Here is a 12,315-nt window from a genome sequence, read left to right as displayed (position 1 = left end):
TTGCCTTATACAAAGGAATAATCACCTCCTTATCCCTGCTAGAAAAATTCCTGTATATCATTGACAAAACACCATGAGCTACTTTTGCAGCCTATCTGCACTGCTCAGAAAACTTCATATCTGCCTGCACAATTACCCCCAAGTCCTTTTCATTCTCTGCCAATGTCAGTGTAGTACCACAGAGTTGATATGTTGCTCTGGGATACTGTTTCCCATATGTAGTACTTTACATTTCTCAATGTTAAACTTCAGTTGCCACCTCTCAGCTCGTCTGCTCAACCTTTCCAGATCCTGTTGCAGCAGCATACTGTCAATAGTGTCCTTAACAACCCTGCCAACTTTTGTATCGTCTGCAAACTTGGACATTAAGCTTGATATACCTTCATCAATATCATTTATAGATACAGAAAACAACAATGGACCCAACACTGAACCCTGAGGAACTCCACTAATAACATTAGTCCATGAAGAGCAGTGTCCATTGATTACCATTCTCTGTCTTCTCCCTCTCAACCATCCCTTTATCCACAGCAGCAGTTTGCCTCCAATGCCACACTGCTCCAATTTGTCCAGCAGTCTTCCTTGTGCAACAGTATCAAAAGCCTTTCTAAGATCCAAGTATATAATATCAAAGTTATTCCCTGCATCCAGTTCTTTTGTGACTGCATCATAGTATCCAATCAAATTGTTCAGGAAAGACTTTCCCTTAACAAAACCGTGCTGTGTCCGAGCTATAACTGAAATCTTGTCTAGATGATCCTGCAGTGATTCTTTAACCAGTGCCTCCATTAATTTTCCTGGAATAGAAGTTAAACTCACAGGACTATAATTACTTGTGTCAGTCTTTGATCCTCCTTTGTGAATTGGGATCACATTTGCACAACTCCAGTCTATGGGTACCTCCCCTGAGTCCAAAGAAGCTCTTGTAATTATGGCTACGGGGTTGCTTACTTCCTTTGCTGCCTCCTTTAATATAACTGGATAGATCCCATCCACCCCAGGTACCTTTTTTATGTTTATCCTCAACAATTTCTCCTCCACTTTCCTCTGTTATTACAAAATCATCTAGCTCACTGGCAGAGTTTACTTCACCTCTGGCATTCCCCTTCCTGAATAACTCCTCATGTGTGAATGTAGATTCAAAATATTCATTTAGTTTGTTAGCCACCTGAGCAGGATTATCAACAGTTGAACCAGCAATATCCAGTGGACCAATCTGATTCATCCCTTTCCTTCTAGAGTTTACATAGGTAAAGAACTCTTTTCTGTTTTTCTTTGCATCCTTTGCCAAGGATTTCTCATAATCTGCCTTTGCCTGCCTAATCTCCTCTGTGACTTGGTTACAGACCAGCTTATATCTATCATAGGCTTCCATGTGACCCATTAATTTATATGTATCCCATGCATTTTTCTTCTCTGTCATATGTCTAATTAGTTCATCTGACATCCATTTAGACCTAAACCTTGAACAATATTTCTTAGTTGGTATTGAAAGCCTAGTAGCTTCCAAGATAAATTCTTTGAATGCTTCCCATTTTGAATTTGCTGTTGGTAACATCATCAGTTGGTCCCATTGTATAGAATTTAAATACTGTCTCAGATCATCGTAGTTGCCTTTACGAAAGCAAAAACCCTTCCCTTTACCCCTAATGGTAGTTACCTCTTTGAGTAAATCCCACTTCAGCACAGTGTGATCACTGCCACTTAGTGGTTCCTTTATCTTCAAATTCTTGATGTATGAAGAATCTCTACTGATAATCAGATCAAGAGTATTACTCCCTCTAGTTGCCTCTTGAACATGCTGCTGTAGAAAACAATCATCCAATTAATCCATAAAAGCCTTGCTAGTGTGTGAGTGACTAACCCACAAATTCCAGTCAATCTCTGGGAAATTAAAATCCCCCATTATAAGACACTCTGATTTACTGGCCCACTCTATTTCTCCGCACAATTGCTCATTATACTCTTCAGATTCATTTGGCCTATAACACACACATACTCTTTTCTTTTTCCAGTGCTTATGTCACACCAAACAGACTCAACAGTGCACTGTCCAGCGATCTCGACTGGCTTCACTTCCTTGGATTTTGTATTTCTTAACTAATAGCATAACCTCTCCTCTTTTCCTATCCTGTTTATACTTCCTGTACACAATGTACTCCCCAAATTCCAGTTCTGCATTCTTTATATCTGTGTGACACCACGTCTCTGATATTCCAACAATATCTGCCTCTGATGTTTCGATCAATACCTCAAATTCATCAAATTTATTTACCAAACTCCTAACATTGGTATACATGCACCTGTTCCTATTCGTAGCTACCCTAACTCAACCCATGTGTTTACTTGTACTGCAATGACTCCCAGCAGTCTCTGAAATACCCTGCATCTTGTTTTCCAGGCTGCTGCTCATTCCAATAGGAGTGTAAGAATCACTTTCACCTCTGCCAGTGACTACTGTTAATTTACTTCAAAGCAAAACAAGCTGGATAAAATGTGAAGTTCATGATTATATATATATATATATATATAGTTTTTTTGATGAAATGGGCATTTTTAGTATTAGTAGTGGCAAGTGATGCAAGAACGCATGTTCAACATCAGCCAAAAAAAAAAACTTTTATAGTTCTTTCTTGAGTTTATTTAAGCTATCAACTTCCACAATAACAAGTGGAAGATTGTTAGCATTAATAGAGGCATATGATGCAAGAAAGCAAGCTTATATAGCATCAACCAAAAAAAAAAAAAAAAAAAACCTTCCCATTTCACCCAACCATTCACTCCAAATGTTTGTCTAGTTCTGCCTTGGATCTTATTTAAGTTGTCGACCTCGACTACAACAGATGGAAGTTTGTTCTACAATCAACCACCTGTTGGCTTAAGACAAATTTCTGCACATGTATTCTACAACTGTCTTTCCTCAATTTGAATTTATGTCCCCTAAGATGAGTAATCTGAGCAAGAGGAAGAATCCCATCTACACCTTTCCTAAAACGAAGCCTCAAGACCTGTATGCAGTACTCAAGGTGTAGCCTAACCATTGCCTTATACAAGGAAATAATCGCTTCCTTATCCCTGCTAGTAGGTATAAGGTGGTATATAAATTGCATTCATGCATAACTTAATGGGTCGCTTGTGATATTTTCCAGGCAGTTTTATGCTCCCAATCTGTCCCTGTACTCTCAGTTAACTGAAACTATGTAGGTTGTTTCCAACCCTCTATTGAACCCTTCTTCATGCCAAATGGAGCACTTTGTGGTTCTCAGTAAATTAGCATAGAGTGCAGACATTCCAAGCATAGAGTGCAGACATTCCTAACCATTCCAAGGTACATGCAAGGAAAAAAAAAATTATTATGATTAAAAAAAAAATTTTTTTTGCATATACCTTGTTAAAGTTGAACTCTAAATGTAACTTGGTTTTCAAGATAGATTATTAGTAGTGGCATATGGTGCAAGAAAGCAAGCTTATAAAGCATCAGTAAAAAAATAAAAAAAACCTCTGACATCAACTGTCCACCCATCTCTTCCAATTTTTCTTGTTCTTCCTGGAATTTATTCAAATTACCCACTTCCACAGGTGACTCTGTAGCCAGGTGGGTAGAGTGGCAGTGCGTAGCACACGCTTCTTGATTAGACCGTGGTTCGAGCCCATGACCACCAAATACGGAGGATGCGGAAAGGTCAGGGAATGACCACCGCATATCCCCGGAGCAATATGGCCTTAGTTGCTAATGCTCCTAAAAAAACCAAACAACAACAACAACAACCCACTTCCACAACACCAGATGAAAGTTTTATTCTGCTGGCCGAAGTCAAACCTCTGCATGCAAATCTTGGCACCCTGAGTGATTGCCTGTCTTGTCTTCCCTTGCAGCTACCCCTTATAAGGTTAGCCATTTTCATGTGGAAAAAGCTACTTGAAAACATGAGGAACAAAATAAAATGACTATCAGGTTATGAAACCATATAACAGAGCAATAGAAAAGCTTTTACAACTTCTAGTAAAAATAACACTCACCAGTTCTCTTTCTAGTCATCTTTCCTTTTTTTATTATTATTATTAGCCATATGGTGCAAGAAAGCCTGAGGCTTATGCTGCACCAGCCAAAAAAAATTTGAGGAGAGAGAGAGAGATCTTTCATGATCAGCTGAATATAACATAAGCAAAATATTTCTTTATTATAGCTATGTATGCAATGAATTTATTTAGTTTCGAATTACAATCGGTAATCATCATAACAATGCTTATTTCTGTTGTTTAAATTAATTTAGCCGAAGTTCGTGCCACTGAGCAGTCAAAGGGAGGAATGAAGTATGAACTTGTCTTGGCTGATCCTGCCATGGAAACACCACCAAAGCAACCAGATTCACCACCAAAATCTATCTCAGTTGAAGATATTGAGAACAAGTTGAAAGCTGCCGAAGAAAGACGTCAGGTACTGGATTTTTCAAAATTGTTTCATTCATTTTTTTTTTATGTTCTCAATTACCAGGAAATCTTTATAACTAGGGCAGGAAAAAAAGTCTCTTTCAATATAATTTTTCCAGAAAACTTGAATAACGTCTCAAAAAGAATTATTTATTATTCAATTATTTTATGGGAATTAGATGTAAATTAGTGAAATCAGTATTATAAATACCATTTACTTTGTGTTGGTTGTTATTCATTGTATTAAAGGGGGGGACTCCCCCCCTTTTTTTTTTAATAAGGAAGACCAGTTATCTGGTCTTCCTCAACTAAAAAAAAAGAACTCCTGCAAGTCAAAATTTTAAATAACTAGTGCATAACATTATGAAGTGTCAGGGAAAGTACTATAAATTAAAATATACATACCGTATATGTATTTTTTTAATACAGGAATTTCCCAACTTATGAAAGGGATTTTTCCAAAAGTCCCTTCATAAGTTGATTGTTCAAAATCCATAACACATTTTTCTGTAGAATGGTGGTTAGTTTCTAAAACTAGCTCACAAAAACCTGTTTAACTTATAATGTAATTTAACTACTCTTCATTTCTAATGAAAAACATCATAAACAGTGTTGCAACATAGTTTCAATAATTAGTAATTAAAGATGCTTGTGTAATTTTTTTTTTCTGCAAATGGTGGTACATGAGGTATAAAAATGTTCCTGTCACAGTTCATTTTGATGTGGCAATAATTAATCAGTGGTGTGGGGAAGTAAAGTTATGGGACCATCCACTGCTAATGACAAGCAAGATTGACATTCTTGTTGTTAATTAGCAATGGAAGAGTTTCTCAGGCCTGTGGTTCTTAAGTGAAGTACTGAGCTGACATAGCAAATTAGGATTGTATAAGAGAATAATGTACTGAAACAGTTCCCCCCCCCCATACTAAATACTTGGACTTTTACTGTGCATATAGCAATATCTTTAGTTTGGGACCTACCGAAGTTGGGAGGCTCTTGACAGTCACCTTTTGTGACTATCATAAATCTGCCTCTGCATATGAAATGATAAAATATGTAGGTCCAGTGATTTCACAGGAAGTGTCATTTTCTCTCCATTATTTTAATTTGGCCATGATATGTGATTTCATGGTATCCAACTCATCAAAAAGGCCATCGGCATTTATACACTCAACAAAATATTTAAGAATAGTGGTGGCTAGCTATAAAGTGCTGTTGAGCTATGGCACTGCCACAATAACACCAAAGAAGTAAAAGCAAATACTTTTTGTATTTATAATAACTAATAGTATAAATCATTAAATGTTGCATAATGCAGTGATGTTCAGAAGTCATCTAAAAGTGTAGTGTCACTCTAAAACTGGCTCTCACGGTCTGGATACAGCAAATAACCCCCCCACCCCCTCTCTCTCTCTCTCTCAGGGTAACTCAGAAATTTTTTTTGGCTGGTGCAGCATAAGCCTCAGGCTTCCTTGCACCATATGGCTATTAAAAATAATAATAATGTGCATAGTCATGCTTTGGAACGTTTTGTTACATTCATTCAAAGGATGACAATGGATAAGATAATTTATGAAATTAACTAAAAAAAAATCCTTTACTTGATAAACTTGAAATTAAATGATTAGGTAGACTATACCTGATTTAAATATTATGGAAAAACAATGTTCTAATGAAAGAATTTTTTGGCACTATCAGTTGAAATCACCAGCAACCACTACTATTTAAATATATTTGCAATGATTCCTGAAGTTTCTCCTCTGTTTTAACCTAATAGCCTATGGAGGTGGTGAACTTTTAAAATAGGACTCCTGTCTACTCCTAAGTTGTGCCACTGACCATGTAGATTATGATAAAACAAAAAAAGCAACTTCTTTATTCATCTGTCAGACAGAAGCAGAAATTATAAACTCTGTTCCCCCCTCCTCATTTGGTGGTATGGTAGTTTCATCACTGCTGTGAGATCCAGTGTATATTTGGGGAAACACAATGGGGTAAAGTGTGTTTAGTGTCAAACGGCACCTCCATCTTCGCGTTGCTTTCATTGTAGGTGTACCAGTTCGCTGGGAAGGCCAGAGATTTAAAAGTGTATGGATTTTGTATATGTGTAGTGTTGTGTATATCATTCATCTGGCCATTTAGCCATTGGACCCCTGCTGAGCCCAATGTTGCTCCCACTTGACCCCATGGAGGCAGACGCAAGAAATTTTTTACTCTGGCAGGCTCTGCCACCTAGTTTCCTGAGATTTTAGTGGCCAGGGCCTATGTTAAAGAAAAAAAAAAAAAAGGGGAGATAATGCTAGAGTTGGAAAGACCAAATATGGCGAGTGCAGTTGAACTTTGTCATAATTAAATTTGGAAGTTTAGGGCATACGCTAATGTACAGACAGTAGGGGGAGAGAGAGACTGAAGACTGGGGGAAAAAAAAAGAAAAATGGGAACGATAGAGAAGACGATAGACCAGGTAGCCAGTGAGGTATGCCCATGCCCCACCAGAAGAGGGGTGGCGAGGAAACAGGAGGGCTGTACCTCCCCCCCACACGCTGGGAACTTGGAGTAAAAGGGGACTGTGCAAGGGCGTCAGCCCAGATTGCCAATGAGGCATATGTGCAACGCGGAGCTCCTTTGCCAGGCCAGTAGTCATTCCTGGGACCACATCCCATCCTTGACATCTACATGTCAAATCCTAATGGTGTCATTCCTGGGACAGCTAAGTCCCATCCAAGAGGTGTAGTTGTACCAGTTGTGTGTCAGACATGGTTGGTTTGGAGCATAGTCCACATTCCAGACAGTGGAACTGATGAATCCGGGCAATTGAGGTTTGGTAGGGGAATTGAGTTTGAGGTTTGTTCATGGGAGGAATCCCATCCGGTGAAATAGTATTGAGTCAGGTTGTCTGTGATGTTTAGTCGTCCATCCAGTTGAGGTTTGGGTAGGGAAATTCAGGTGGGATTTTGTCCATAGGAGGAATCCTGTCCAGGGAATTTATTTTCAAGCCAGGTCAAGCCATTTGTCAATCATATTTGGTCCTGCATCTAGTGGGAGTTCTATTGTATGGAGTGAGTCCAATTGGAAGAGTTCAGTGGAGTCCACTTAGGTCACTGGGTCTAAACCAATTGGCCCTGTGAAATATTGTCCATCGAGCCACCCTGTTACATGTACAGGACTCGAGTTCTGTATGACTTCCTATATTTTTCCATTGAGTATAGCTGTGACAAATGGATTTGATATAATTTACTTTACTGGTACTGTGTATCTGACAAATTAATTACTGTTCATGTCATTTTGTATTGAAACAGGTTATTCAGATTTTGGTGACAAGTGTATATTTAGTAGGTTCTCTAATCGGTTTCCATTGGTTAAGGTAATAAATGGTTTTTTGAATCTGTTTTTGTTAGCATTAGCTTATCTTTTTTTATTTTTCATTTGTTGAATATTTTAACTTTAATGAATGAAAAATTCCCTCTCTCTGTCACACACACACTAGGTTAGTAATGTCAAGATAGTTGATTTATTTAATTTTTGTTTCAGAGTCTGGAAAGTCAGAAACTAAACCAGTGGACTGAGAAACGTGCTAAGCAACAAGAAGTCACTCAGAAAAAACAGGAATACAACAATAACTTCATTCAGTCAACCAAAGAAAACCTTGAACAAAAAATGGGAACAATCAAAGAGAACAGGGAGGCCTATTTGAAGGCAATTCAGGAAAAGCTCAAAGAACATGTGAGTGTTTCTTATTACCCATAGAATATACATTATGTGAATGAATTTAATTTTTTACTAGGTACAATTCATTGTAACTGTTTAAGGCAGTTTCTGCCTTAAGCAGTTACATATATCAGCATCGCATTTCATAATGGACCGTGCATTAAATTTTCCTCTGAATAATGATTTTGTGTTAATGAACTTTGTTATGGTTATTTATAGATGAGAAACTAAGTGCTCGACTATTCAAATATTTATTTGAATAGTTGGCACTTAAATATTTAAATTTTTGAACAAATTTAAATATTGTTTAAACTTAAATGCATGTAACAGAAGTAGTAATTTCTGCATTGTTTTACTTTGATATTGACTCTAAGATCAATAATAAATAAAATGACAAAATGCATATACTCACAAAAAATAAAAATACTTTATTCAAAGTACCGTTTTGAAAGCATAATTTATGAAAAATACCGTACATTTAGAAATATGGTGGGTAAGAGAACTTGTCAAATTCATGTCAGTTTTGAGTTCTTATACTAAGTTTTCTTCCCCCCTGCACATTAATATGCAAATTAACTTAGTTCAATCGAAAATATGTTTCAGGGTTGCATTAAGCTGAATTTATTTATTAATTTTGACTTTTTTTTACTGATTGATTGAGCTACTCACAGGGATGTTTCTAGAATGAAATTAATTAGGAAAACAAGAGTGCCTCTCATTAACTTGTCCCATATATATATATATTTTTTTTTTTTTTTTTTTTTTCAAAAAAAAAACCTGCAATATCCAAATTCACTGTCAATCATCCAATTTTTTTTTTCTGTGAAAGTATTGGTACATTGTACCATTTGAGTATTGCTGCATCTAAAAAATAATTAAATGCATAAAACCCTATAAAAATCATTCAAAAATTGTGAATATGCAGTGGGAAGATATATAGTACTAAACGATTTTGTTGTATATTTTAACCCCCTCCCCTTTTTTTTTATTAAAGAAAATTGTTATCTTATTTATATTATGGCTACACAATCTTACTGATAATTTTCCAATAAAGTTTTTCATTCATTGTAAACAAATACATGTTAAGTGTAAGTGGGCACTGTACTGAAATTTTTGTCAAACTGTTCCACTCAGACGAGACTTACAAAATATTAATAATAAGGGAAGTTAGCCTGGACCTAGAAATGTTTTCATTATAGTGATTTTGTTAAAATGGATTCATTGTAAATGGGATTTTACTGAAATTCTAAATTAAAAAAAAGTGTGTGTGTGTGCACACGCACACCAAGCCCATACTCACCAGATGTGAGCACCTGGAATGGCCACCTTTCCCATATTAGAAAAAAGCACAAGAGATGATAAATTACTGGGCCACTTACTGAGTTAGGGACATCCAATTTACCAAATACAATGTACAAATCTCTAACATAAACAGTGTAATGTTTAACAAATGAGCAATTGTTGAATGTTTTTTTTTTCTCAGTTCAGTTATAAAAGGATAGTTTTCTGTATTCATGCCGAATAGAAAGAAATTATGAAATGCTCTCTGGGTAGTTTTAATCTTCATGCTGTTCTAAAATACACCAGATATGATTAGTTGGGCTGTTATTCTTTATATTTCTTCAACCAGTAAGATTTGGACAATATAAAATACTACTGTCCATAGTTCAGCATCCATACTAAGAGTCAGTCCTACCATACGTTTATTGAAAGTTGATCTCCTTGTAAGATACGGACCACAGCAGAATATAAAAACAGAAAACTGACAGTTCAACCGCTAGACTGACCTGTGGATTACTACTAAGAACTTAGCTTGATTTATTACCATGGTGACGATGATGGTTGTTTGTTTATGCTGAATCCAGTGGTGTCATTTGTATTTCTCTAGTGTCAATATTTTGGTGGCAACTGAAGGCTTTTTTGTGATATTAATATATATTACTTACCAATTACATACCAATGCTGTGATAATGTCTTTGGTGGCACCAAGTTTTGTAATGCACATGAAGCCTATTTGGAAATGCCATGGGTGATAAAGTTCTGGGCATTTCACTTCTGCTGTGATAGTTGCAGGTCAACATTAGAGGGATGATTTCATGGTAGTCAAAAGTGTAGGCCCTTTGCTATACCTTGAACATAGAGATCCACAAACCATCATAATGACTGCTACTTTGTATGGTGGATAAGTCTGCAGATTGAAAAACCATAGCATATCCAAACATGCCATCTTCTATTTCTCTGGCATCCCAGAATGCAAATCTATCAGTTTCAAGAGTCTTCCGAATTCTATGATGAATCTGGTGAACAGGATAACTGGGATTATATCTTTGAAACTCTGTTCAAGTAAAGTGCCACATTTCTGTAATCAGCAAGTATTGAATGACTTTGTGAGGGACTTGGGTTTAACCATATCCAACGCAGAGGTCTTGACACCTAATTTAAGAATGAAATCTACTGGATGCCTGGTGCAAGACTTCCCCTTACAGAATCCCTGTGCTATTGCTTTGATTGGTCTTTACAAAAAATTGGTTACAGTACAGATGACTGGTTCTTTTCATTGACAGTTCAAGAAAAAGTTTGAAGGCTATGTTGCTTCATAGACATCCATTGATTCTGTTCATATTAAAGAAAACTGTGGAAATGTTAAGGATGTGTTAGAGAAGTATGACAAGCATAAACAGGATGGCTATGGAGACTTCAAGATGCTGGGGGTTCCTTCTCAATTTGCACAGCAGTTTCACTGTTTATTTGCCTTCTCTGCTTCTGGAACAGTAGATCAGCACTACCATAAAAGAGAACTGTCTGCTACAATTGAAGTGCAGCTTGGCACACGCATGCACACACACACACAGTGCAGTAGACATTCCTTTGGTTCCAAGAAAAAGTCTTGTTTCCATCGCTCCATATCAAGCTGGGATTGATAAAACAAGTTGTTTGCACTGGCACCTCAAGACCTTCAAGCATATACAACTTGTTTCCAAAATTGTCTGATGCAGAAGTGAAACGTGGTATAGTTATTGGCTCACAAGTAAAGCAGACATTGGCTTCTCAAGAACTGGAAGACAAAATGACTGATGCTGAGCAAAACCAAAAACATTTGGCCTTGAAGTGAATGCCTTTCTTGGTAACCATTAAGAGTGAAAACTACAAAGAACAAGCTGATTTGTAGATTATGGGAAAATGGGATGTAGAATGAGAGTCAGGCTCCCTTACTTGCACTCTCACCTGGATTTTTTTCAGACCAAGTCTGGATGTTATTGGAGAGCATGGGGAAAGATTCCACCTGATCATACAGGAATGATTATGCTGAACAGGAAAGACAACCATTTGCATGTACATTTTAAGGATTTTTTCTTTTTGATTAACTGTAGGGGGTTTCTACTTTTAATTTGCAATATTTTTAGCTTATTGTTTGCTTGTAGCAAAGATCAATACATGATTCTGTATAAAAGTTAACCATTGTTAATAAATCTAATATAGTATTATTGCATATTTACTTTCTTTCATTGATGCTATGTGAAAACTAAGGTTGTATTTAGAAATGGCTTACCTAAATTCATAAAGAAGGAAAGAAATGGCTTACCTAAATTCATAAAGAAGGAAAGAAATGCAAATAAACAGCCTTTTTGAAAACTTGTTGCATAGTGTAATTATTTAGGCAAAAAGAGTTTCTGTACAAATGTTTTATAGTTACACATATTAATAAGCATAACTGTTGAATGATTGTAACTGATTTCTTTTAATTTTTGCTTAGAATTTTGGGATAGTGTGATGCTTCATTTATCTTGGTCCTTTCAGCCTCCCATAAGCATTTTTCACTACGAATTCCACTTATCTTCAAACCAAAACATGCATTAAATGAGAATCAGAAGAGCAAAGATTCATATCTATGAAGTATGGAATTCATTAACAGTTGTTTAGAGATAATGGCTAGCTGAATAAGGAAGAACATTAAAGGCTGATACCAAAAACTGATAACTGTGGGATCTATAGCTGATAGAAAGTGTAGTGGAAGACCATATATCTCTGTATCAGATGAGAACACTACACTTTATGATAAAAGATCCTTTATCATAAAGCGCTAAGAAATCTTTAGTATGCCCATGAAACTGAGCTAACTTACCATGTAGTAGAGAAAATATTTAAAATAGAGCTAAAGTGGAACCATATCATGAG

The 12,315-nt window shown here is 36.4% G+C and overlaps 1 protein-coding gene across 2 annotated transcripts in view; it reads left to right on the top strand.

Annotated features, from left to right (window-relative positions):
• Positions 1-12,315, top strand: part of LOC150087438 (stathmin-like) — a 48,161-nt gene that overhangs the window by 34,279 nt on the left and 1,567 nt on the right. For both annotated transcript variants that reach the window (XM_090371189.1, XM_090371188.1), the window contains 2 exons: positions 4,275-4,438; positions 7,963-8,154. In XM_090371189.1, coding sequence (XP_090227315.1) covers positions 4,275-4,438; positions 7,963-8,154 — 356 coding nt within the window. The remainder of the gene's footprint in view (positions 1-4,274; positions 4,439-7,962; positions 8,155-12,315) is intronic.

Source organism: Mastigoproctus giganteus, chromosome 4 (assembly GCF_048544385.1).
Source record: "Mastigoproctus giganteus isolate SK-2022 chromosome 4, ASM4854438v1, whole genome shotgun sequence".
In the NCBI taxonomy this organism is placed as follows: Eukaryota; Metazoa; Arthropoda; class Arachnida; order Uropygi; family Thelyphonidae; genus Mastigoproctus; species Mastigoproctus giganteus.
This window is presented reverse-complemented; position numbering and strand designations above follow the sequence as displayed.